Raw genomic sequence first — 23,000 nt, forward strand, 5'->3', positions numbered from 1 at the left:
ATTCTTCTCTTCGCCCTCAGCACTGGGCTTCACTGGTTTTGATAGTTTCTATATAAAAAAACAAAACCAGATCTTGTGCGTCAATACAACTGCTGTTATTCATGTCATGATGCAAAGGATTGGCGAGTCCGGGGAACAGTGATGGTTGCGGCTCTAGGAAGCCTGTATGTCCTGTTTTGGAAATGCAGGGCTCTTTTTGCACCAGTACAGATGGAAATTTAGTTCAGCTGTCTTTTTACACAATCTTCCTGAACTAACTTATATTTCAGATCTTGCTTTTCCATACCGAGAGCCGTTCTCTGAATCTCAGACTGAGATTTTATACCATGTTCTTTGTGTGTCTTTTACAGCTTGATTTGACAGAACTTCAGAAGGAGCTGGATAAAAGTCAGAACGTGTTTCCTGAGAACCCGTCTGTGTGGGTTAAAGACCTGGCTGGGTATCTAAACTACAAGCTGCAGACCCCTCGGAGTGACCCCACGCTCAGCCAGCATACTCCTGGTCAGTGACTCTTTAAATAACAAACTGTCTGGTGTGAAATGCTTGAGTGGCATGAGGGCAGTAAAACCTCATCCTGATAGCGATGCTCTGCTCTTGCATGCTGTGTTACAAACACTGATGCCAGCCTGCTAACACAGACAGCTTGGTCAGTTCTCATGCACCCTTGAGCTAGGCAAAAATGGGCCCATAACTCAACACCCACGGGTGCGTTCAGAAAAGAGGTTGCGGTGGTGGAACCTGTGGTGTAAACAGAACTCAGGCATTTTTATCACTCTGCTCAGAGCAGGTCTGCGTGACATGGCGCTTAAAATTAGCCAATCTGCTTAATAGCTAGTTATCTAATCACCATAAGGAAACTTTCTAACTGTAACTCTAAGATTCAGGTCTCATTTTAAACCCAAATTGATCCCTTCCTTACAAACCTGCTCCCATTTTTATCCTTGCATATTTACGTCACCGAGGAAAAATCTTGAACCTGAGGTTGAGTTAATACACAATATGCTAAAGAAAACCAGCCCTCATCAGGATTGTAGTTCTTTTGTCCCTCACAGGCACAGATCGTGGTCCTGGCGGGTGAGAGCACAAGATGGGGTATTAGTTGGTGTCTGCTACAGAGCATCAAATCGCAGCAGGGAACCAGATGTCAGCTTCCTTATGCACCTGTCTATAATGTGTAGGAAAAAAGGTGCATAATCACGTGGGACTTTAGTTTGAGTGACACATGTGGGAGGTCTCATGCTGCCAGTAGTCAACAGAACAGATGACAATTTCCTAACCCAGAAAGTTGCAGCCAACCCGGGGAAAGAAATTCTGCATTATCTCTCATCCTAACAGATAGAGAGGAACTGGTCTCAGAACTAAAAATTAATGGTAGCTTAGGTACAAGTGATCATGACTTGATCATTTATAATGCACAACCAGCATAAAGTCCAGACCAGTCATATACATATTTGGTGCTTTAATAGGGCCAATTTCACAAAGCTGAAAACAATTATGAGCCAGATCAGTTGGGAGGAAGAGTTTAATCAGAAAAACGTGAATGATAATTGGGAATCATTTAAAGACACTTGACTAGTTGCCTCCAAAGGCACAATCTCACAATCGAGGAAGAAGGCCGTGCTGATTAAAAAAAAAAAAAGATCTGGCTTAGAGGGGAAGTGGAGGCAGCTATAAAAATATATAATATATATAACAAATAGAAGAAAGGGTAAGTTGATAGTAATGAATATAAATCAGAAGTTAAAAATTGTAGAAAATTTTTGATCAGGGAAGCCAAGGGACACAAGGAGAAATCTATGGCTGCAGAGTTCAGGATAATAAGGAGTTTTTTAAATATGTTAGGAACAAAAAGAATCCTGACAATGGTATTGGTCCACTACTCAATGGAAATGGTAGAATTATCAATAATAATGCAGAAGAGACAAAACTGTTCAATAAATATTTCTATTCTGTATTTGGGAAAAGACACATGGTACAGTCTCATCCTATGGTGACGATAACTCTCTTCCCACTCCACTGGCATCTCTGGAGGATGTTAAACAGCAGCTACTAAAGTTAGACTCTTTTAAATCAGTGGGTCTTGATGACTTGCATCCAAGAGTTTTGAAAGAGCTGGGCCATTCATGTTGATTTTTCAATAAGTCTTGGAGCCCTGGGGAAGTTCCAGAAGGTTGAAAGAAGGCTGCTGATGTGCCAGTGTTTGAAAGGGTAAACGGGATGACCCAGGTAACTATCGGCCTGTCAGGCTGACATTGACCCCTGGCCAGATAATGCAGCAGCTGATACGAGACTATTAATAGGGTAATGTAATTAGTGCAAAGCAACATGGGTGTATGAAGATCAACCCTGTCAAACTAACTTAACATCTTTTCTTTATGAGATTACGAGTTTATTTGATCAATGTAATAGTGTTGAGATAATCTACTTAGACTTCTCTATAGGCATTTGATGGCACCCCATAACATTTTTATTAGAAAACTAGAATGATATAAAATTAACACTGCACACATTAAATGGATTCAAAACTGGCTCACAGATAGGTCTCAAAATGTAATTGTAAATGAGGTGTGTTTCTAGTGGGGGATCCTGCTGGGATCAGTTCTAGGCTGTACGCTCTTTAACCTTTTTATCAATGACCTAGAAGAAAACATAAAATCATCCCAGATAAAGTTTGCAGATGACCCAAAAACTGGGGAGGGGGTAATATTGAAGGGGACAGGTCCCTGATTCAGAGCTATCTGGGTCTCTGCTTGCACCCAGTTTACCAAAACAATGTGTGTTTTAATATGGCTAAATGTATATATCGAGTAAGAAGAATGCAAGCCATTTTTACATATAATCAGCTGAACGTGATCTCCCATTGTGACGCTGGGGCCAAAAGAGCTAATGTGATCCTGGGATGCATACATGTAAATCTCCAGTAGGAGCAGAGAGGTTATTTGACCTCTGTATTTGGCATTAACGGGACTGCTACTGGAGTACTGGGTCCAGTTTCGGTGCCCACAGTTCAAGAAGGATGTTGATAATTTGGAGAGGGGTCAGAGAAGAGCCATGAATATGATTAAAGGATTAGAAAACCTGCCTTATAATGATAGACTCAAGGAGCTCCATCTATTTAGCTTAGTAAAGAGAAGGTTAAGGGGTGACTTGATCAGTCTGTAAGTATTTACATGGGGAATAAATAGTTGATAATGGGCTCTTCAGTCGAGCAGAGAAAGATCCAATGGATAGGGGTTGAAGCTAGACAAATTCAGACTGGCAATAAGGTAAATGTTTAACAGGGAGAGTAATTAACCAGTGGAACAACTTACCAAGGGCTGTGGTGGATTCTCCATCACTGACCATTTTTAAATTAAGATAGGCTCTAGGAATTATTTTTGAAGTTCTCAGGAAGTCAGACTAGATCAATGGTCCCCAAACTGTGGGGTGCACCCTGCTGGGGGGAGGGGAGGAATGTTTAAGGGGGTGCAGGGGAACATTGGGGGGAGTGGCGGAGCCCAGGCCAACCCCCATGGGGGGAGGGAGCAGCCCTGGCTCCCTCGCCCCCCTCCGACCGTTGGCCCCCACCCACCACCGGCTCCGCCCCCAGTTGTGTTGCTAGCCCTGGCTCCCAAGCAAGGCTCCCAGGGTGGGTGTGGGGAGCATGGACAGCGGTAAGGAGGGGCACGACGTAAAAGGTGTGGGGACCACTGGACTGGATGGTCCCCATAGTCCCTTCTGGCCTTGGAATATAGGCATCTGAGGGCTAAAGGAGCGAAGTGCTGAACATGTTGACTTTGGCCTTATCTATGCTAGGCTTGCACAACATTTTTGATACTGGCTTCTGCTAGTTCAGCAACCAGCAGAGGAAACCTGGAGACTGGTTTCCAAGCAGCCACTGAATTTTAATCTTTGGATTTGAAAGCTCCCTCTGCATATGAGCCGTGTGCTGGCGCCCATCTGTTTCAGGTACTTGGCATGGGTGCACGTTATACAGAACGAGAGATTTTTCATTTAAAAAGTAGCTTTTCCTCAGTCGGAAGGCTTTTGTGTACCTCGAGGGTGGAACAGAATCCGAAACCTCATCTGTGACTGCGCCGATAAAGCATGGGGCATTTGTTTCATTTTGTATCCTTCTGTAATTCGATGTCTATATATGCCAGTTAAAAAGTCACTATCTTCGCACATGGCAGAGGACTGACAAATCAGGGACTTTCCTTAATCCTACCTGCTCCACAAGAGCCTACATTTTCTCACCTGTGGTTTTAAAGTTCCTGCATGGCCGTGGTCCTCAAACTTTTTGTATTGGCAACCCCTTTCAAACAGCAAGCCTCTGATTGCGACTCCTCTGATAAATTAAAAACATCTTTTTCTATTTAACACTATTTTAAATGCTAAATTTATAACCCTGTTCAAAATGAATTTACATTTTCTCACTGCTTTTAAATTAAGACTAAAACCCATTTTTTATTGAATGATTGTTAAAGGATAAACGTTAATTTGTTAAATAGTTACTGTTCAATACTGGGGAGGACACAAAGAAACTTTGTCTATCGCTTTTCACAGTAGACTTCGCGCCCCATTACTACCTTAACTTCTGCGCTGCTGCTGACGGAGACACAGCTACAGAGCCGGGCAGCTCTGAAGGCAGTCCCGTCGCCAGCAGCAGCGCAGAAGTAAGGGTGGCAATGGGGCGCTAAGTCTGCTGTGAAAAGTGATATTTGTATGTTTGTTAATCACTTTTCACAGCCTCCCAGCTCTGAAAGCCGCGTCACGGCCAGGAGCAGCGCGCTGCCTTCAGAGCTGGGTGGCTGGAGAGCGGCGGCTGCTGGCTGGATGCCCAGCTCTGAAGGCAGCGTTGCCACCAGCAGCAGTAGTGCAGGACTGCAGAAGTAAGGGTGGCAATGCCATGCCATGCCACCCTTACTTCTGTGCAACGTTTGACATGTGTGCTGGGAAGGTTGGCTCCGGGTGGGGGGGCTAAGGCAGATTTGGAGTGGCTATTGCCCCTGCAAGGGCTCCCCCCCCAAGCACCACCCCGCCTGTGTGGCCGACTGTTACATTATAAATTACGTTTTTTTGCTGATCTCAGTGTTGTGATTGGTCTGCGGTTTAATGCGGCTCTTCAGCTGCTGAACAGTCAAGCCCTCTAATGTTGTCTCAGTCCCACCTTTTTAGTCTCAAAACAACGATACCACAGTGATCAGAGTCCAGCTTCCTGAAGGTGGAGACACTACAAACGTATCCTTTGTTTAGGAACAATGGTTGCTGCGTTGTATGTTTACAGGGCTTTTGGAAGTAAATGCACTACATTGCGATGGAAAGGTGTGTGTAACTTTCTGAAATGGTAGATTGAAGTGATCTAGTTTATAGCAGTTGCTCTCTGTTTTGTGCATATATTTGTGACCCCCCCCCCTCCCCAGCGGATTCCCACCTGCAGTTTAAGAACCCCTGTGGTCCTTGCTAACCCACTGCTGGAGTACCGCTGATGCCTGGGATTTAATCACAGGCCAGCATGACTTGCTCCATTGGTGGTTCTGGGTCTACCTGCAAGCAAGAATCTGAATACAAAGGTCTCTGTTCATCCGTCTTGAAAGGGACAATTGTAAAGAGAGATTATTTGCAGGAGTCTCTTCTGCTTTATGCATTGCCAAACCACCAAGGTTCTGAATGCAGCACTCGTTCCTGTAGATTAGAAGACAGAGGCAGAACTGCGAGGTTTTTTCCCCCAAATCCCACGGGACTCCGGTGAAATCAGCAGTTAGAAAATAATCTTTTTATTCCTAAACTCCGCACATGTACTCTGGCATAACTGAGAATAAGAGTTGCTTGTTGATCCTGCATTGCACATGGTCTGGGATTGCCATGTTTCCTTGAAGCCACTTGCAAGCTTTGATAGTAGCATGCGTTAATGTGGGCCCATGAAATTCCCTCATACTTGTGTGTTCTTCTGGCTCCAGATTACCCCTACAGTCTCGTGAACAAGGAGCTGAGAAGCATCATCAAGTCCCTGCTAGTGAAAGCCTCCAGCGTGCTGGAGCTCTTCTTCGATCACTGTATTTATACGATGTTGCAAGAGCTGGACAAAACTCCTGGTAAGAGCCAACTGGACCAGAGCCCGGTCAGTTCAGTGGATTGTTTAGTTTGGAAAAGAGAAGACTGAGAGGGGACATGATAGCAGTTTTCAGGTATCTAAAAGGGTGTCATAAGGAGGAGGGAGAAAACTTTTTCACCTTAGCCTCTAAGGATAGAACCAGAAGCAATGGGTTTAAACTGCAGCAAGGGAGGTCTAGGTTGGACATTAGGAAAAAGTTCCTAACTGTCAGGATGGTTAAACACTGGAATAAATTGCCTAGGGAGGTTGTGGAATCTCCATCTCTGGAGATATTTAAGAGTAGGTTAGATAAATGTCTATCAGGGATGGTCTAGACAGTATTTGGTCCTGCCATGCGGGCAGGGGACTGGACTCGATGACCTCTCGAGGTCCCTTCCAGTCCTAGAGTCTATGAATCTATGAATCTCTAGGCTACAGGCACTGCCTGTGTTGTGTTGTTCCAAGAGCAGGCCCAGCCTAGAGCTAGTAGGTTTGAGACATTCTGGGGCTCAGGAAGGTTTTGAAGCTACAGTAGGGTTACCATCCGTCCAGGTTTCCCCGGACATGTCTGGCTTTTTCAGTCTTAAATGGCCGTCCGGGGGGGATTTCTAATGAAGTAGAAATGTCCGGGATTTCCCCTCCTGCGGAGTGCGGCGTGGCTGTTTGGACACCTGGCCTGATTGAAAGCCGCTCGCAGCCACTAGGGCCTCTAGCAGCCAGAGTCCCTCCCCCGCTCCCTCCTCCCCCACAGAGCAGCGAGGAAGTGTTTGAGTGCACGTGGAGCCTGCAGCTCTCCCTCTGCTGGGTGAGGGGGAACGGGGTGTGTGTGTGTGTGTGTGTGTGTGTGTGTGGAGGCTGCAGGGGGGGGGTGCAGAGGCTGCAGGGCGAGTGGGGAGCAGGGGGCACAGAGGCTGTGGGGGGGGTGCAGAGGCTGCAGGGCGAGTGGAGAGCAGGAGGCCCAGAGGCTGCGGGGGGGGGTGTGCAGAGGCTGCAGGGCGAGTGGGGAGCAGGGGGCACAGAGGCTGTGGGGGGGGTGCAGAGGCTGCAGGGCGAGTGGGGAGCAGGAGGCACAGAGGCTGCAGGGGGGTGTGCAGAGGCTGCAGGGCGAGTGGGGAGCAGGAGGCACAGAGGCTGCAGGGGGGTGTGCAGAGGCTGCAGGGCGAGTGGGGAGCAGGAGGCACAGAGGCTGCAGGGGGGGTGCAGAGGCTGCAGGGCGAGTGGGGAGCAGGGGGCACAGAGGCTGTGGGGGGGTGCAGAGGCTGGAGGGCAAATGGGGAGCAGGGAAGCACTTAGCAACCCCCAACCAAGATCAGAGCGGGAGGGAGGAGGGGGAATGCGGGGTGCTCAGAGGAGGGGGCAGAGTTGGGGCAGGGACTTTGGGGAAAGGGTTGGAATGGGGGCGGAGAAGGGGTGGGGTTGGGGCGGGGAAGGGGCGGAGTTGGGGCAGGGCCGGGGGCGGGACCAGGGCCCCCTGGAGTGTCCTCTTTTTTAAATGTTTGAATATGGTAACCCTAAGCTACAGGAATCTGTGTATTTCTGTTTATCGCTAGCAGCCATCCTCACAGCTTGTATGGTAAAGCGTGCCGACTGCTGGGGGGAGCCTGTGCTGATTGATTTGCATTTCTGATAGTTACAGCTTAGATTTGGGCTCTATTGGACCGTGGCAGGGAGGGAATTCCTGAGCTGAGAACGCCTCCCAGAAAATACCCTCCTCCCAGCCCCTTTTTTCCCTTGTATTTTTGGCACACGCCAAAGCTTCAAAAGCAAGCCTAGAGTGATCATCATATGATGCTTGCAGTGTGCACGCCGTCATTGCTGGGGGGCTGCATGTCTTGTGGCTGCAAAGTTTGCTGCAGTCCCAGTCCGTCCGTCCATCCCCCTCCCCGGCAAACCGATCCAGAACCTGAGCTGTTGTTTAAATAAGAAAACCGGGAACATGTGACCAGCGTGTGAACGGAGGCTGTCGATTTGTAAATCTGGGGGCTGCCTGAAACAATAGCTCTGAGAGGGGTGAATTGCCTCATTTGTCTCAACCAGTGTTGACTCTGAAACCTAAAGATAACATAAATACTAACATTAACTATTTCACTGCTGATCATTTTAGCAGAGCCATTCCAGGCATGTGCTGATCCCACAATCGGAAGGCGCTTCCTGTGCTGCTTCCCCCTTCCCTTTTTAATTCACAGGGAGCTGCCACAGGTTTAGTGCTGCAGTGTGCACGACTCCTTACTGCTTCTCATAACCATCACCGGCCACTGTCTTCCTGCTCCCCTCCCCCGTGTCCCTTTTTCATTTAAACGAGGGTGGGGTTAGCCCCAGGCTGCTCCACCGAGTTACCCCGGGGCAGAATCTGTCTGGGAGCCAGCAGCAGCCACCTCTGCATTCCTTGGACGCCTGGGCTAGGCAGGAGGTTTTTCTGCCTGGAGAAGCTATTGGTGACTCCGTTGTGGAGTGAGTGGGGCAGGGGCTGCTGGGGTTCACCACAGTGGGGGTGATTATCTCCCGGGGTGGGACTGTGCTTCCCCTCTAGCAGAGGCAGGTGTGTGTTCACAGCACCGCTGAGCTCAGAGGGAGGGACCCAGAATGGGAATGGAAAGCAAGGAGAGTGGATCAGAAGGAAGCGGACCCCAAAGCATTATGCTGGACCCCACCTCTGCTATGAAAGGCTTAGTGGGCGAGAGAGAGTGAGTGCTGCTGGACAGGGGGGCGGGTTGTGTGAACCCAGCTGGGTGTGCTGTTTGGCGGTGGATGGGGGGTAACCCTTCCATTTTTGGGCATTGTGGGGACGGGAGGGAGATGTGTTTAAAAGCAACATAACCTCCAGCTTAGTCTGAGTCTGGTGTGGCGTGTTTTGCAGGGGAGTCGCTGCATGGATACCGGATCTGCATACAGGCAGTGGTGTTGGACAAGCCTAAAATGGCAACAGTGAATCTGGGCAAGGTGAGCGGAATGTGTGTCCAGCTACTAGGCTGGCCTGCTTGTAAAACCGAACAGTGATTCCCCCCCTATCCAGCGGGTCCGGCCGGTCCTTCAGAAAGATCTCGTGCTTCGTGAGCCACAAGGGATCTGCTTAGCTTAATGGAGAGAGCCACGTGCCTTGTGCTGACCGGCATGCATAGAACATACTGATGGCTAATTGAGATAGAGCTGTGGGTCTCAACCAGGGGTACGCAGAGCTCTTCCAGGGGGTACATCAACTCATCTAGAGATTTGCCTCGTTTTTCAACGGGCTACATAAAAAGTACTAGCGAAATCAGTACAAACTAAAATTTCTTAGACACTGACTTGTTTCTACTGTTCTTTATACACTACACACTGACATGTAAGTACAGTATTTATATTCCAATCGATTTATTTTATAATTGTACGGTAACAGCGAGAAAGTAAGTAATTTGTCAGTACTAGTGTGCTGTGACACTTTTGTATTTTTATGTCTGATTGTGTAAGCAAGTCGTTTTTAAAGTGAGGTGAAACTTGGGGGTACGAAAGACAAACCAGACTCCTGAAGGGGGTACGGTTGTTTGGAAAGGTTGAGAGCTACTGAAAGAGAGTATATTCCTGACAGCTGCCTTCCCGAAAGGGACGTGGTCGGAAAGTTTCCAGAGGGTAGAAATAGCCCACCATAAACAGGTGGATGTCAGTGTTCCCGCCCAGACACGTAGAGCCCCAGTAAATACAGGTACCACATTGTGCCACTCCCTTGAAGAATCTCATTCCTGTCTAGTAACCTGTTTCCCTGTTAGAGGGCACTGCACCCTTGTCTCTGCGCTGGAGAGAGTGGAGAAGGAAGTTTACCCGTTAGCTTTGCTTATTGGTGTTAATTAGTGATGAGATGAGATCCACTTTTTTAATATCGCACTCATTCAAAGCAAACGAACGCCACTGACCTTGGCACGTGGGCCACGCGGTCACTACTGTTGTGCCCTGGGCTGTGGCTCTGTCTTGTGCTATCCCATTGTGCTGTGACGCTGCTTTTCTGGCCCATTATAGTTTGAACCCTGTGTTCCTGTGACCCAGACCAAACCACAGTTTCACTTTTATGTGACCTCTCATGGTTTGTTTGAAGAAGAAGAAAAGGCGGGAGTGGATGGGGCCCCACCTGTGAGAATTGGATGGCACAGCTGAGTGCTGGAAGGCCACACCCTGGAAAACCTGGAGTTAGCTGGGTGCTATGAACTTCCCCCCCTTTGTCCCTCCATAAAATTGCTCTTTGGCCTGGCTCTGAAGGTTTCTGTGAGCCACTGTGGAACAGGCAGTTTCTTTAATGAATGTTAAAAAATCCAACCCCCAGGCCTCCACAGTGACTCGCTCAGTCTCACTTTGGGATGCAGCTGTCTGTGCTGTCTGCCCCAGCTCCCCGTGCTGTGCAGCGGCCGGGGGAGCTTGCTGTGGCCCTGTATCGGCGACAGACAGGCTGACAGGCGTTCGAGCTGGATGGAAGTGTGTTTAGAAAAGTGAGGGGCTAATGGCACTAACAGCAGAGTCCGGCATATTGCGTCCTGGGGCTGTGCGAGCTTCTCTCTCACACGGCGCATGTGCCGTGCACCTGCTTGCAAGAACTAGGATACTGGGGAAAACCAGAGGTCTCTTGCCGCTGCTCCTGGCAGGGTAGGATCGCTCTGTTCTCTGTCTCTGTCCCAGCAGACCCCCCTTGAGAGATGTCTGTCCACACCTGACTCCCTCTTTGGGTTTCCAGCTTAGGTCTTTTCTTCTCTGCTGCTCCATTGAGCCTTCCAGATTCTCCAGTCACACATGTGGATTGGAGCGAGTCCTTGTGAAGAGTCTGCTTCCAGCTAGGCAATGCCCGCACTACGGGCGTGATGGGGGCACAGCTGCCGCACCGTAGCCATACTGCAGCAGCCGCAGAACGGGTGATTCCATTGACGTATCTGTCTCCCCGAGCAGCAGTAGCTCAGTTGATGGAAGCATCCTTCTGTTGCCGTAGCCGCATCTACACCGAGGGTTAGGTCGCCTTAGCTGCGTCCACCCTGGGGTTAGGTTGCCTTAGCTGTGTCACTCGGAGGTGGATTTTGCACACCCCTGAGCGACATCATTATGTTGAGGAAGGTTAGACCAGGCCTCAGTGGATAGCCGTACCAAGTGCACAGGGCTACCGAAGCTGGCATATGGATCATAAAAACATTACAGAAAATTCCCACATTCATTGACTAGGCATCACCTAAGAAGCATCAGTTATTCTGCCTGTAATCAATGAGGCCCTGAACCATAAACCCTTGGTATCAGATAACCATATCTTCAAGAAAGTTAGGAATAATTCCAGCTGTTGCATTCCTGAAGGGTTAAAATAATTAATTTATTGGATTTATTTAAAGTAAAGTTTTTATCTTTTCTTTTTTTCTTGTTTTGTTCTGTTTTCAGTTGCTTTATCTTTTGGAGGTTTCTGTAAAAACTATAACTTTTGACTTTTAAAACAGAGACAGAGAGTTGAAGTGAGGAGAGGTGGGGGAAAGGGGGGAGTGAAGAGCAACCTAGGAAGGTAGCGAGACCTGAGCCAAGAGAGATTAACTCTATCAAGGTACACCGCTACCTCGATATAACGCGACCCAATATAACACGAATTCGGCTATAACGTGGTAAAGCAGTGCTCGGGGGGGGGGGGCGGGGGGGGCGGGCCTGCGCACTCTGGTGGATCAAAGAAAGTTCGATATAACGCGGTTTCACCCATAATGCGGTAAGATTTTTTTGGCTCCTGAGGACAGTGTTATATCAAGATAGAGGTGTATTTGAAAGTACAGGCAGCAGCAGCGAGTTTAGCAAACTGAGGAAGCATGTAAAGGAAAACACTTAACCGGTTAAAAATATTTGAGAAAGAAGATTAAATTTTTAGATACGAGCGCGGAGTGAGGTTCTGTGGGTCAAAGCAGTTGGGAACCAGCACAGTTGGGAACTGCACCCCTGGTTTTTATCCTGGCTTTGAGAGAAGAGTTACCTGCTCTTGGAAAACCTGAATTTGTTCCCCCCGTGTCTGTTGCTTTTGTGTGCATGCCAGATGGATTGCAGGAGTGCCCTTTTTTGCTGCAGTTAACCGGTTTTGGGCAACTCCATGTGTTAATGCATCAATTCTAGGTGTTAACCCACTTAATTTTGGTTTTTTACTTTGAAATTCTTTTTTATTCACTCCCCTGCGATCGAGTCGCAGCTCCTGTCTCCTAATGTGCTCTGTGAACTGTTCCATATTTTCCTTCATCTGATTTACCAGTTCTGTGAAAGTATTATGTGCTACTCTTTCCTTCTGTGCACTTACTTGTCCTGTTCTGACAGGCACCAGTCTAGGTCCCGGTTTAGGTTTGACCAGAACCTGGCTTTTAGCATAAGGTGGTGGTTGCAATGCAGTGGACCCCGTTTCATCTTTTAATTTTACTAGGGCCCCCTTTTTCCACTTCTGTCCCCATTCTTCAGGCACAGGGGAGCTACCGGAAGCCTGCTGTTTACCCCTAATATTTATAACCGGGGACGGCACATGTATTTTTTGTAGGTTCCTTGCAGCTGTTTCCAGTGTTTGAGTCTGTTCCTGTGCTGGTTGTCTGTGGACTGCTTGCCGCCCCGCAAGGAGAGAGCAGTCCAGGGCTTTGTAGCTTCTGCTGATTCTTTGAACACTTCCTTTGTTTCTGTTACTTGCCCCGCCAATTTTGTGGCCTGTTGTCTTAACCCTTTAACAGCCATGGTTATAGTTTGCAATATTCTACATTTCAAGGCTACAGTTTCTGCCCTAGCCTTACAAATTTAATTCCATGTTTCTTCCCCATTATATTTTTAAAACTCTGTCGGGATTTGCAGGGAGGGATTAAGGGGGTTCCCTAGCTCGTGGTTTTCTGCCATGTTAGATCACGATTCCTACAGCGGGCAGCTCGCTTACTCACCAGATCAGCGGTTGGGGTCACCAGTGTCATCAGATGCCACCGGTGTGGTGCTCTGCTCTGTTCAATGTTGATAACAGTCGGCTGCGTGCGTGTGTTCCCTCTGTGAGCTGCCCCGGCTCTGCAGATGGCTGACACAGCAAACCCAAGAGAACCCCCAATGACCACAGACTCCGATAAGGTAGCCAGGTTTATTGCCAAACAAAACAGTCTCTAGCTCCCCGGATCAGATGTCTACGGTTCTGCTAGTACATAGTGCCCCCTGACAACGGACCGGATCAGTCAGTGGTGGGGCTCTCCACTGCCCCCTAGGCAGGACAAAGACGTCCACTCAGGGATGCATTCTTATACACAGGTACAAACAAGTTACACATCACTCCTGCCGTATTGAGGTACAACCCCTCTGCGTGTTGGGGTGCTGCCTCTCTCCTAGTACATGTTCGAACAAACAAGTCTATCCATCATATTCTCCTTTTGACTGTGTCTTTAGGATGGGTCAGCCTCTTCCTCATTATCTCTGTGGAATGTGTTTGTACCGGAATGTTCTGGTGCCATCCTGGCACGTGTTTATCCTATCAGTACTTGATACACTTTATATATGTGTATATGTATTTTAAAGAATCCTTATTGCGGTTGCAGGAACAAACCATCCCAATGTGTAGAAAGAATAGTTGTCACGGAGTATTGGGGGACTCAGGGCCCTGCACCCCCGGCTTCCTGCGATTCACCATGACTCTCAGCCAGCCAGTAAAGCAGAAGGTTTATTTGGATGACAGGAATACAGTCCAAGACAGGTCTTGCAGGCACAGACAACAGGACCCCCTCAGTTAAGTCCAGCTTGGGGTCCCAGGGCATTCCAGCCCACCCCCCTTCAGGGGGGTCAGAGCCATCTCTGTCTCCCAGCCATCTCTCCAGCTCGCTTCCAGCACTCTCCCTTCAGCGACCCCTCCCACAGCCTTTGTTCAGTTTCCCGGGCTCAGGAGTCACCTGGCCTTCAACCCCTTCCTGGGTTCTCATGTTACACACTCAGGTATGCGCCCTCGGGCAGATCCCATCCTCCAATGCAGACTATCCCAGCCACACTCCCCTGTCAGCATTCTCAGACCACAGTGAGAACAGGCCCAGTTCGTCACAATAGTAAATATGGCAGACGACCAGCTTGGCTAAACAGTGAAATCCTTGCTGACCTTAAAGGCAAAAAAGAAGCTTACAAGAAGTGGAAGACTGGATAAATGACCAGGGAGGAGTATAAAAATATTGCTCAGGCCTGCAGGAGTGAAATCAGGAAGGCCAAATCACACTTGGAGTTGCAGCTAGCGAGAGATGTTAAGAGTAACAAGAAGGGTTTCCTCAGGTATGTTAGCAACAAGAAGAAAGTCAAGAAAAGTGTGGGCCCCTTACTGAATGAGGGAGGCAACCTAGTGACCGAGGATGTGGAAAAAGCTAATGTACTCAATGATTTTTTTTGCCTCTGTCTTCATGAACAAGGTCAGCTCCCAGACTGCTGCACTGGGCAGCACAGTATGGGGAGAAGGTGACCAGCCCTCTGTGGAGAAAGAAGTGGTTCAGGACTATTTAGAAAAACTGGACGTGCACAAGTCCATGGGGCCAGATGCGCTGCATCCGAGGGTGCTAAAGGAGTTGGCAGATGAGATTGCACAGCCATTGGCCATTATTTTTGAAAACTCATGGCGATTGGGGGAGGTCCCAGATGACTGGAAAAAGGCTAATGTAGTGCCCATCTTTAAAAAAGGGAAGAAGGAGGATCTGGGGAACTACAGGCCAGTCAGCCTCACCTCAATCCCTGGAAAAATCATGGAGTAGGTCCTCAAGGAATCAATTATGAAACACTTAGAGGAGAGGAAAGTGATCAGGAACAGTCAGCATTGATTCACCAAGGGGAAGTCGTGCCTGACTAACCTAATTGCCTTCTATGATGAGATAACTGGCTCTGTGGATGAGGGGAAAGCAGTGGATGTGTTATTCCTTGACTTTAGCAAAGCTTTTGATACGGTCTCCCACAGTATTCTTGCCAGCAAGTTAAAGAAGTATGGGCTGGATGAATGGATTGTAAGGTGGATAGAAAGCTGGCTAGATCGTCGGGCTCAACGGGTAGTGATCAATGGCTCCATGTCTAGTTGGCAGCCGGTTTCAAGCGGAGTGCCCCAAGGGTCGGTCTTGGGGCCGGTTTTGTTTAATATCTTTATTAATGATCTGGAAGATGGTGTGGACTGCACTCTCAGCAAGTTTGCAGATGACACTAAACTAGGAGGCGTGGTAGATACACTAGAGGGTAGGGATCGGATACAGAGGGACCTAGACAAATTAGAGGATTGGGCCAAAAAAAACCTGATGAGGTTCAACAAGGACAAGTGCAGAGTCTTGCACTTAGGACGGAAGAATCCCATGCACTGCTACAGACTAGGGACCGAGTGGCTAGGTAGCAGTTCTGCAGAAAAGGACCTAGGGGTCACAGTGGATGAGAAGCTGGATATGAGTCAACAGTGTGCTCTTGTTGCCAAGAAGGCTAACGGCATTTTGGGCTGTATAAGTAGGGGCATTGCCAGCGGATCGAGGAACGTGATCGTTCCCCTCTATTCGACATCGGTGAGGCCTCATCTGGAGTACTGTGTCCAGTTTTGGGCCCCACACTACAAGAAGGATGTGGAAAAATTGGAAAGAGTCCAGCGGAGGGCAACAAAAATGATTAGGGGGCTGGAGCACATGACTTGTGAGGAGAGGCTGAGGGAACTGGGATTGTTTAGTCTCCAGAAGAGAAGAATGAGGGGGGATTTGATAGCTGCTTTCAACTACCTGAAGGGGGGTTCCAAAGAGGATGGATCTAGACTGTTCTCAGTGGTGGCAGATGACAGAACAAGGAGTAATGGTCTCAAATTGCAGTGGGGGAGGTCTAGGTTGGATATTAGGAAAAACTATTTCACTAGGAGGATGGTGAAGCACTGGAATGGGTTACCTAGGGAGGTGGTGGAGTCTCCTTCTTTGGAGGTTTTTAAGGCCTGGCTTGACAAAGCCCTGGCTGGGATGATTTAGTTGGGATTGGTCCTGCTTTGAGCAGGGGGTGGGACTAGATACCTCCTGAGGTCCCTTCCAACCCTGATATTCTATGATTCTATGTCCAATTAGCAGCGTTCTTCTTGCCGACTTTTGTGAGCAGGGCCTGCCTCTGGCTCACAGCTTAACTTTGCTCTATGTTAGCGAAGTCTTGACCATTACTTTAGTTCAGGCCTCATACCGGGCCTCTGATACTAAGGGTTTATGTCTCAAGGCCTCATCTTACTACATTGCCTTTCTGGGGCCATAAGTGGTGTTCAGCTGATGAAACTGAGAATCCGGAAATGAAGAACTAGGCCGCTTTCCAAGCCTCTGAGTCAGGGTTCATTAATGTGATTTGTTCAGCCTGCCTCCTGTCCTTCACACTGCTCACAGCTAGAATCAATCATCCGGCTGGTGACAGCGGTACTGGGGATGGGGGCAGGTAGGGGCAGCTTCTCGTTTGTTTGTTTAAAAAAAACCCAAATCCTGCTGTGCTCCTAGCCCGCCTGTCGTGGCTGGAGCTTACGGCCGTCCCCTGGCGCTCTCCAGGCTTTTCCTCTTGTCTTTTGCATCCATTTGTGATAGCTTGTCTTGAAGGGTAATCTGGTCAGGGCAGGGACTGCAGCTGTGTATGTGGGCGGGTGTGGGGAGAATGTGGAGCTGTTTCAGTATGTCTGAGTATTTGTGCGCAGTTGAAGCCCAGAGTCTGTGGGGACCAGTAACTGACGTGGAGAGAACCGAGTGCACAGCAGTGGCGTCTCACTAGGTTTTCACTTTTTCCCCGCTGTCTGTCTCAGCTTCTGGGGCTAATAATATTAGTGGCAGCTCACTTGTATCTTAAGTGCACTTGCAGGTAGCATTGATTTATTTGGCGTGTGTGTATCTTGTGGCCTTTGACCCGATACAGAGGGCATTCGCCGCCTAATCTTGGGAACTCTTCTGCTGCTGGACCACATCTTTGTTCCCCTCCTGTTTTTTGAAGCAATAGATCAGCTTTGATACGGCTGCGTTGAGTTGCACCGGGGGGAATGCCTGACGCGAAATGTAAAATACACCCTCTGTTTTAGTCTCGCGTTAGGACTTTTTTGTTTTGAATCTTGTATAGTTCTCTCTCTTCGTGCAAACGCTTCCGTTTCAGCTACTCTTGTCGTATTGTTTCCTGTTCCCAAATTCCTAGGTCAAAGCCATGGCACAAAGCGGCTTAGCGGCGGGGTCACATTTGTAAAATGTTGCTCTGAGCCTTTCCCTGCCTTTTCTTGGTAGAATGTTATGGGGGGAGGGAAGCTGTGGAGTTTTCTTAAATTAATGTAACGTGTTTGATTTTTCCCTTCAGTACTTAGGGCTGTTACGGTCCCATCAGAACAGGCCAATGAAATGCCTCACAATCATGTGGGCTCTGGGACAAGCTGGATTCACAGACCTCACTGAAGGACTGAAAGGTAAGAATGGGATGAGCTGCCTAGTCCAGAAGATGCAGTCTGGGGAGATCCAGGGAATGAACTTAATTTCCACTCATGCACTTGCTTTGCTCTACTTGAAAACAGGACACGTACCGGAGATAGCAAAGGCAGGTCACTGCAGGCATGACGCTGTGGGACGCGGTGGGTGAGGGACCCCAAATAATTCATGCAAGACTTGTAAATGTGTGGCGAGGCTCCTCTCTCTAATGGGATTAGCTTTCTCTTACCTCACTTTCACGACTTCTTCATTGCTGGGGTAAATCATTTTCAACAGTAAAAGCCCGGGGTCACCTAACTTCTTTGGAAACTCACGGTGCATTCTTAAAAATGTTCAAGAGACCAAAGAACCAAACTTAAACCATGTCTATACGTGCAGTGCTGCAGCTCTCGCTGCAGCGTGTGTGGTGAAGATGATCTGTGCCTACGGGAGAGAGCTCTCCTATCGGCATAAAAATCCCACCTCTGCGAGTGGCAGAAGCTGTCAGCAGGAGAAGCTCTTCTGCCGACGTAGCGCTGTGCACATGAGCGTTTTTGCCAGCATAACTTGTCGTTCAGGGGTTGGTTTATTCACACCCCTGAGTGACAAGTTATGCTGGCAAGAGCTGCAGTGTAGATGTAGCCTTAATCTAATTGATTGTCAAAGCAAAATGGCACAATACAAAAAAGGAGGCATACGTATCCTTCTGGAAAGCAATTCTTTTCTCCCAGCATATTCACCTTACACAGAAGGGGAGCTTCAAAGATACGCATTTTAGCTGGTGGTATTTGTAGTCTGATTTGTACAAGTTACAAAGCTCTTTGCCGTTATCAAGCCCACCAGTCTGTAACAGTTCCTTCTCCTGTTGTTTTATTCGGTACTTTCCTTAGCTCTGCGTTCCCAACCATCGCAGCCTGTGCTAGGACACACCATTCCTGTAGCCTGGCTTTGACAGGCTGCCTATTTTCTAATGCCAAAGCTGACTTCAGCTTTGCAGTGTGTTGTGGGTAAACAGAATTGTGGAGGGAGCATAATACCTTCAGTTAACATCTCTCTCTCTCTCTCTCTCTCTCTCATATATTTCTGGCCCTTTAAAACATTAATCTCCCTGCCTGTCTCTTTCAAGAGCTGTCTGGGTCACACTTTTGGACCCAGATAGCGTCAGGCAGGCGAGTAGCTCTGATAAATACCTACCGTACTTTTTACGCTGGTCGCGTTGCCGGACAGTCGGTAGGAAATGCTTCAGAGAGTCCTCCCTGTGCTGTTCTAATAGCTTTCTCCTTTCATGCAGTGTGGCTTGGCATTATGCTTCCAGTGCTGGGGATCAAGTCCCTCTCCCCGTATGCGATTGCCTACTTGGACCGGCTGCTGATGTGAGTTATAGCTGAATTAGATTGGTCTCTCTCTGTTAAGGATAAAGCCTGCCCCAGTTCTCGTGTACAGCAGTTCCTGGGCCATGGGTACCCTTGGCCTGCTGACATTAAGAACCTGGAGTGTGCGTATTCAAGTTTGACCAGTGGGATGGGAGCTCCTGCCCTCACCAGGGGTTGACACTGTCGCGCTGGCCTGGCGTTGGAAACGTGACGCTCCCTAGACTTGCAGTGAGGTTTGACCCATGACCTCCACCTCAGTGGGGTGACAGTGTCGAAACGAAGTATCGGTAATAACTGTATCTCGTTATCTTGGCCTTTAGCCTGTCTGTTTTCTGTAACTCGGTGCTGACTACTCCCCGCCTAAAGCCAGAACCCTGGCAGCCCTGGATCGCTGAGGAGCAGGATTGGTTCTACGTGTCCCATGGTCTCCTCTGGAGAATCAATGGCTGTGTTCTGCTCCTCCTTCAGGAGCAGGGAGTGCGAGAAGTGAACACTGTCATTCAGCCTCAAGCAGCCCTGGCTGCGCCCTGGGTCCGAGATTGGGACAGCTGCGAGCTGCGTCGTTGGATGCCGATAAGGTCCAGCCCTCGCGTTCCTGGCCAGCTGCTAATGCAGCAACCCAGATCTAAAGCAAGTGGCACGAGAGAGAACCCAGCTTTGGCCAGTTTTCATAGGGAGTCAGTGAGCTCGCTGGGCTGTGTCTGTTGTGGACTGCTCACTGGGTGTGGGAGGTGCTGGCAGCCGACACGTTGACTTGTGCAGATGGAGTGCGTGTCCTTCCTGCTGCTGCTGCCTAGTGCCTAGTTACGACATTCTGTCTCTCAAACGACTGAAAATTCCCCAACCGCAGTGTGTGTGTGTGTGTGTGTGTGTGTGTGGCGGGGGTGACACTTCTGTTGTGCAACTGTGCTCGTTTGTGTTTGACAAACCTGGGGAGAGAATGGAGCAGGCTCCCCCCGGCTGCACTTGGGCTGGGTGTTGGGTGAAGATTCCTGTGCTAACAAATACTGAGTGTTGCATGAATCCATAAACTAGGATTACAGGTTTATGGCTTCATTTTGGTGTAGTAGGTCCTGTAATTAACAGCCCAATGGAACTGTCACTGACCCCTTGAACATTGGCACCAGCAACAAAGAGCCCGGGACTAGACATCTCATGAATTGGGTTCAAATTTATCGAATTATCCTTGCCAAAAAGGTGCAGGGCATATCTGGCTGAAGGACCTGGGAAGAGAGGCTGCGGAGTAGCCGAGGGGGGAAGCTGTGCCGATACTACGGGGATAGACATCAGCTCATCGCCGAGATAGCCGGGCCGTGCAGCGGCGCATTAGTGGAACATGGTGGGGTCATTATTCAAAGGCTGTGCACTGTCCATTCCCGAGAGAACGCCGGGGGCTAAATGGTGGGCACAGGAGAAGAGGGGAAGTGCACCCAGGAGACGGGAAAGCTCCTTTGCTTTATGAAGGGGGTGAACAGACTTTTTCAGGGATGGGCTCCACAATGAATAGGCTGAATCTAGACTGCAGCTGGGGGAGAGCTGCTCTCACGAATGCCTCTGGCTGCCTAAATCCTCTAGCTCTTTAATTATCCTTTCCCCTCCTTCAGAGACAGGAGCCAGGTTTCCTGGTCTCTTCTCCTGTCTCTTGTTCCCGTAGACTGATGGAAATGAGGACTGTGAGTGTGGGCTCATTGCTGTGTAGACAGCCACACAATAGCCGTTTTCACCTGTAGCGTAGAAGTTTGGAGGGCAGACGACATGCAGTCCCCAAGATGGCCTTTCTCCATTCCCTGCTTTAGGGCACGGGCTCTAGAGAAGCCATGTGAAGGATAAAGGGGACGTGTTCTTTAGCCACCATAGAGCAACAGAAGAGAATTCCTGAAAAGCTTTTACTTTAAATAAGGGTTTTCCCCCCGTTTGTCTTTTCCCTCGGGAACGTCACATCTGTCATGTGTGAGCCAGATCTTGGGCAGTGTTTCTCCTGGTTCTTCAGCCTTCGGAAGCCTGAGTAAACAGTCCAGCCCTTCTGACAGCATACAGTGAAACCTATCTCCATTGCCACTGTCCTGCCAGGGAGCTAGTTGTCCATAGACTCCCAGAACGAGTAGATACGGCCTATGTTCCTAAGGTTAGAAACCAGCACAAACACCTTTCTTGCCTCCCCATTCCAGCCCTTCATTATAAAGAAGCAAACAAGTGCACAAGCCCATTGTTTCCTTTGTGTGTTGCCTGTAAAGAAGAAAGGGTGTGGGGGTGAGCGTGTGAGAGAGAGACATTTGTCAAAGGCCGGTCTGATATAATGCTGAGTGCGTAGAAACAAAAGACCGTGTGTACTGCACAAGACGACATGCTGGAAGAGTGGGAGTGAAAAGTACAGCATCAGCGCAACCCTGATGGAGTTCCTGGGGGTGCTAATCTACTCCCGGCTCAGTGATCCTTGGCTGTAGTCTCCAGATGCATGGGGTGTTGTAAGGTTCAGCCTTTAATACTGCTTCAGAGTTGGGCCCGTAGAGCAGCTGGCAAGGGGCTTGGTTCTTTGCTTAGAACAAAGTGCTGCAGAATATACAAGACAACTCTCCACCTGTTCAGCAGCCAGTGATGTGTCACAGCGAAACTGGGCCTGAAATAGACGTGGGGTGATTCTGAAACCCACGCACTCCGCTCCCACCACAGCTGTGTTCTCGGAGTGAACTGGCACCTTCCCTGCGTTTGAGGCCTGAAACGTGGTGAATGTTCATACCAGCTGCTTGTTTCGGAAGCAATCCCTTGGAAGAGCGTTAGCAAGCGGGGGAAATTCTGCTAACAGCAAAGCAGCCTCGCACTGCCGAGGGTCCAAAAGGAGATGCTTTACAGGCTGATTTGTTTGATGTTCCCACTTTGAAATCAGGCAGCGTGGATTGAATCTCGTGTCTAATCCTGGAGCTCAGGTGCTCGTGATGGGAGGGTGGTGGGGGAGGAAGCATGCACAGTCCTTGGAACCAGCTCCCCCAGGGGTTCCCATCTGTCTGCTGCCTGCAGTGACATGATTCCTGTAACCTCTGTCCTGACGTTTTTCCATTGCAGGACGCACGCTAACCTGACCAAAGGCTTTGGCATGATTGGACCAAAGGACTTTTTCCCACTCTTGGACTTTGCCTTTATGCCCAACAACTCCTTATCACCCAGGTATGGCTGACTTGCCCACGGTCTCCATACAGGACTGGTGACTTGCAACCCTTGGGGCTTTATTTCAAGCAAGTGCAGAAATGGGTAGTGAGAAAAGCAGCGTGGCTGGGCAGGTGCCCGCGGCATGTGAGATGTCCTACCAGGCAGGCGGCGCTCGCTGGGGACCTGGCGTGGGCTCAGGAGAGCGACTGCTGGTATCTTCATTTCCCTGACCTTTGTTGGTTCAATAACTGAGTTCTTTTCTGTAACTAACGAGGCTTGCATGTACGTGTGGTCGACATGCTGTGAATGAATGAAAGGGGGCCTGGTTCACGGTCAGTTTGAAGACCAGATTGGTCTTCAGACAGGGAGCTGGGGCGCGTGTGTTGTGCTGGAAGCTCCCATTGCACCTGTCCAAGGGAAAGCCGTGTCACAGCAGCTGGATGCACAAGTGCCATTCCGGGGGGGGCGGGGGGGAGTGCGTGAGGGTCCGAGTCTAGAGAGCCGTGGGAGGAAGGGCGAGTCGGTGAAGGGTGAGCAGATGGAGGAGGCTGGAACTGAAAAGCAAGAGAATGACTGGGGAAGGGCAAGGGACTTGGAAGAGGAGATGCACTGGCCAAGGGGAGCCTGTCCTAATGTTATGTTCCTGAAACTGCGGCTGCTCGCCACCCCTCCCCATGGTCCTGAGCAGGACACGAGCTCCCACATTGGCACTGGCTGGGATCGTAACGCTCGGTGCATCCTGGGAGGAGAGAACAATCGCGCTTCGCCAGCAGCCCCGCTGGAGAGCCGTCTCCTAGCTCGTATTCTGGCTCCCAGGAGCGCGCGCCCGGCCTTGCCATGTGTTCAGCGTGCCTCAGTGAAGCCAAGCACACAGGGCAGAGGTGTTCATGTGATCTGTCCTTCAGCCTGCAGGAGCAGTTACGCCAGTTGTACCCCCGGCTGAAAGTGCTGGCGTTTGGCGCTAAACCGGAGACCACACTGCACACCTACTTCCCCTCCTTCCTGTCCAGAGCCACTCCAAACTGTCCTGCCGACATGAGA

General features: G+C 49.4%; 2 protein-coding genes across 5 annotated transcripts in view; one reads left to right on the top strand and one right to left on the bottom strand.

Annotated features, from left to right (window-relative positions):
- LOC101951390 (Gfo/Idh/MocA-like oxidoreductase domain containing 1) overlaps positions 1-23,000 on the bottom strand; it is a 344,332-nt gene that overhangs the window by 266,083 nt on the left and 55,249 nt on the right. The gene's annotated exons all lie outside the window — the stretch shown is intronic.
- Positions 1-23,000, top strand: part of LOC101942945 (transmembrane protein 214) — a 25,069-nt gene that overhangs the window by 1,116 nt on the left and 953 nt on the right. Inside the window, exons 2-8 of the mRNA XM_065582376.1 lie at positions 270-501; positions 5,940-6,074; positions 8,931-9,013; positions 17,339-17,444; positions 18,734-18,815; positions 21,876-21,977; positions 22,865-22,998. Coding sequence (XP_065438448.1) covers positions 270-501; positions 5,940-6,074; positions 8,931-9,013; positions 17,339-17,444; positions 18,734-18,815; positions 21,876-21,977; positions 22,865-22,998 — 874 coding nt within the window. The remainder of the gene's footprint in view (positions 1-269; positions 502-5,939; positions 6,075-8,930; positions 9,014-17,338; positions 17,445-18,733; positions 18,816-21,875; positions 21,978-22,864; positions 22,999-23,000) is intronic.

The sequence above is a fragment of the Chrysemys picta genome, chromosome 2 (genome assembly GCF_011386835.1).
Source record: "Chrysemys picta bellii isolate R12L10 chromosome 2, ASM1138683v2, whole genome shotgun sequence".
Lineage (NCBI taxonomy): Eukaryota > Metazoa > Chordata > Testudines > Emydidae > Chrysemys > Chrysemys picta.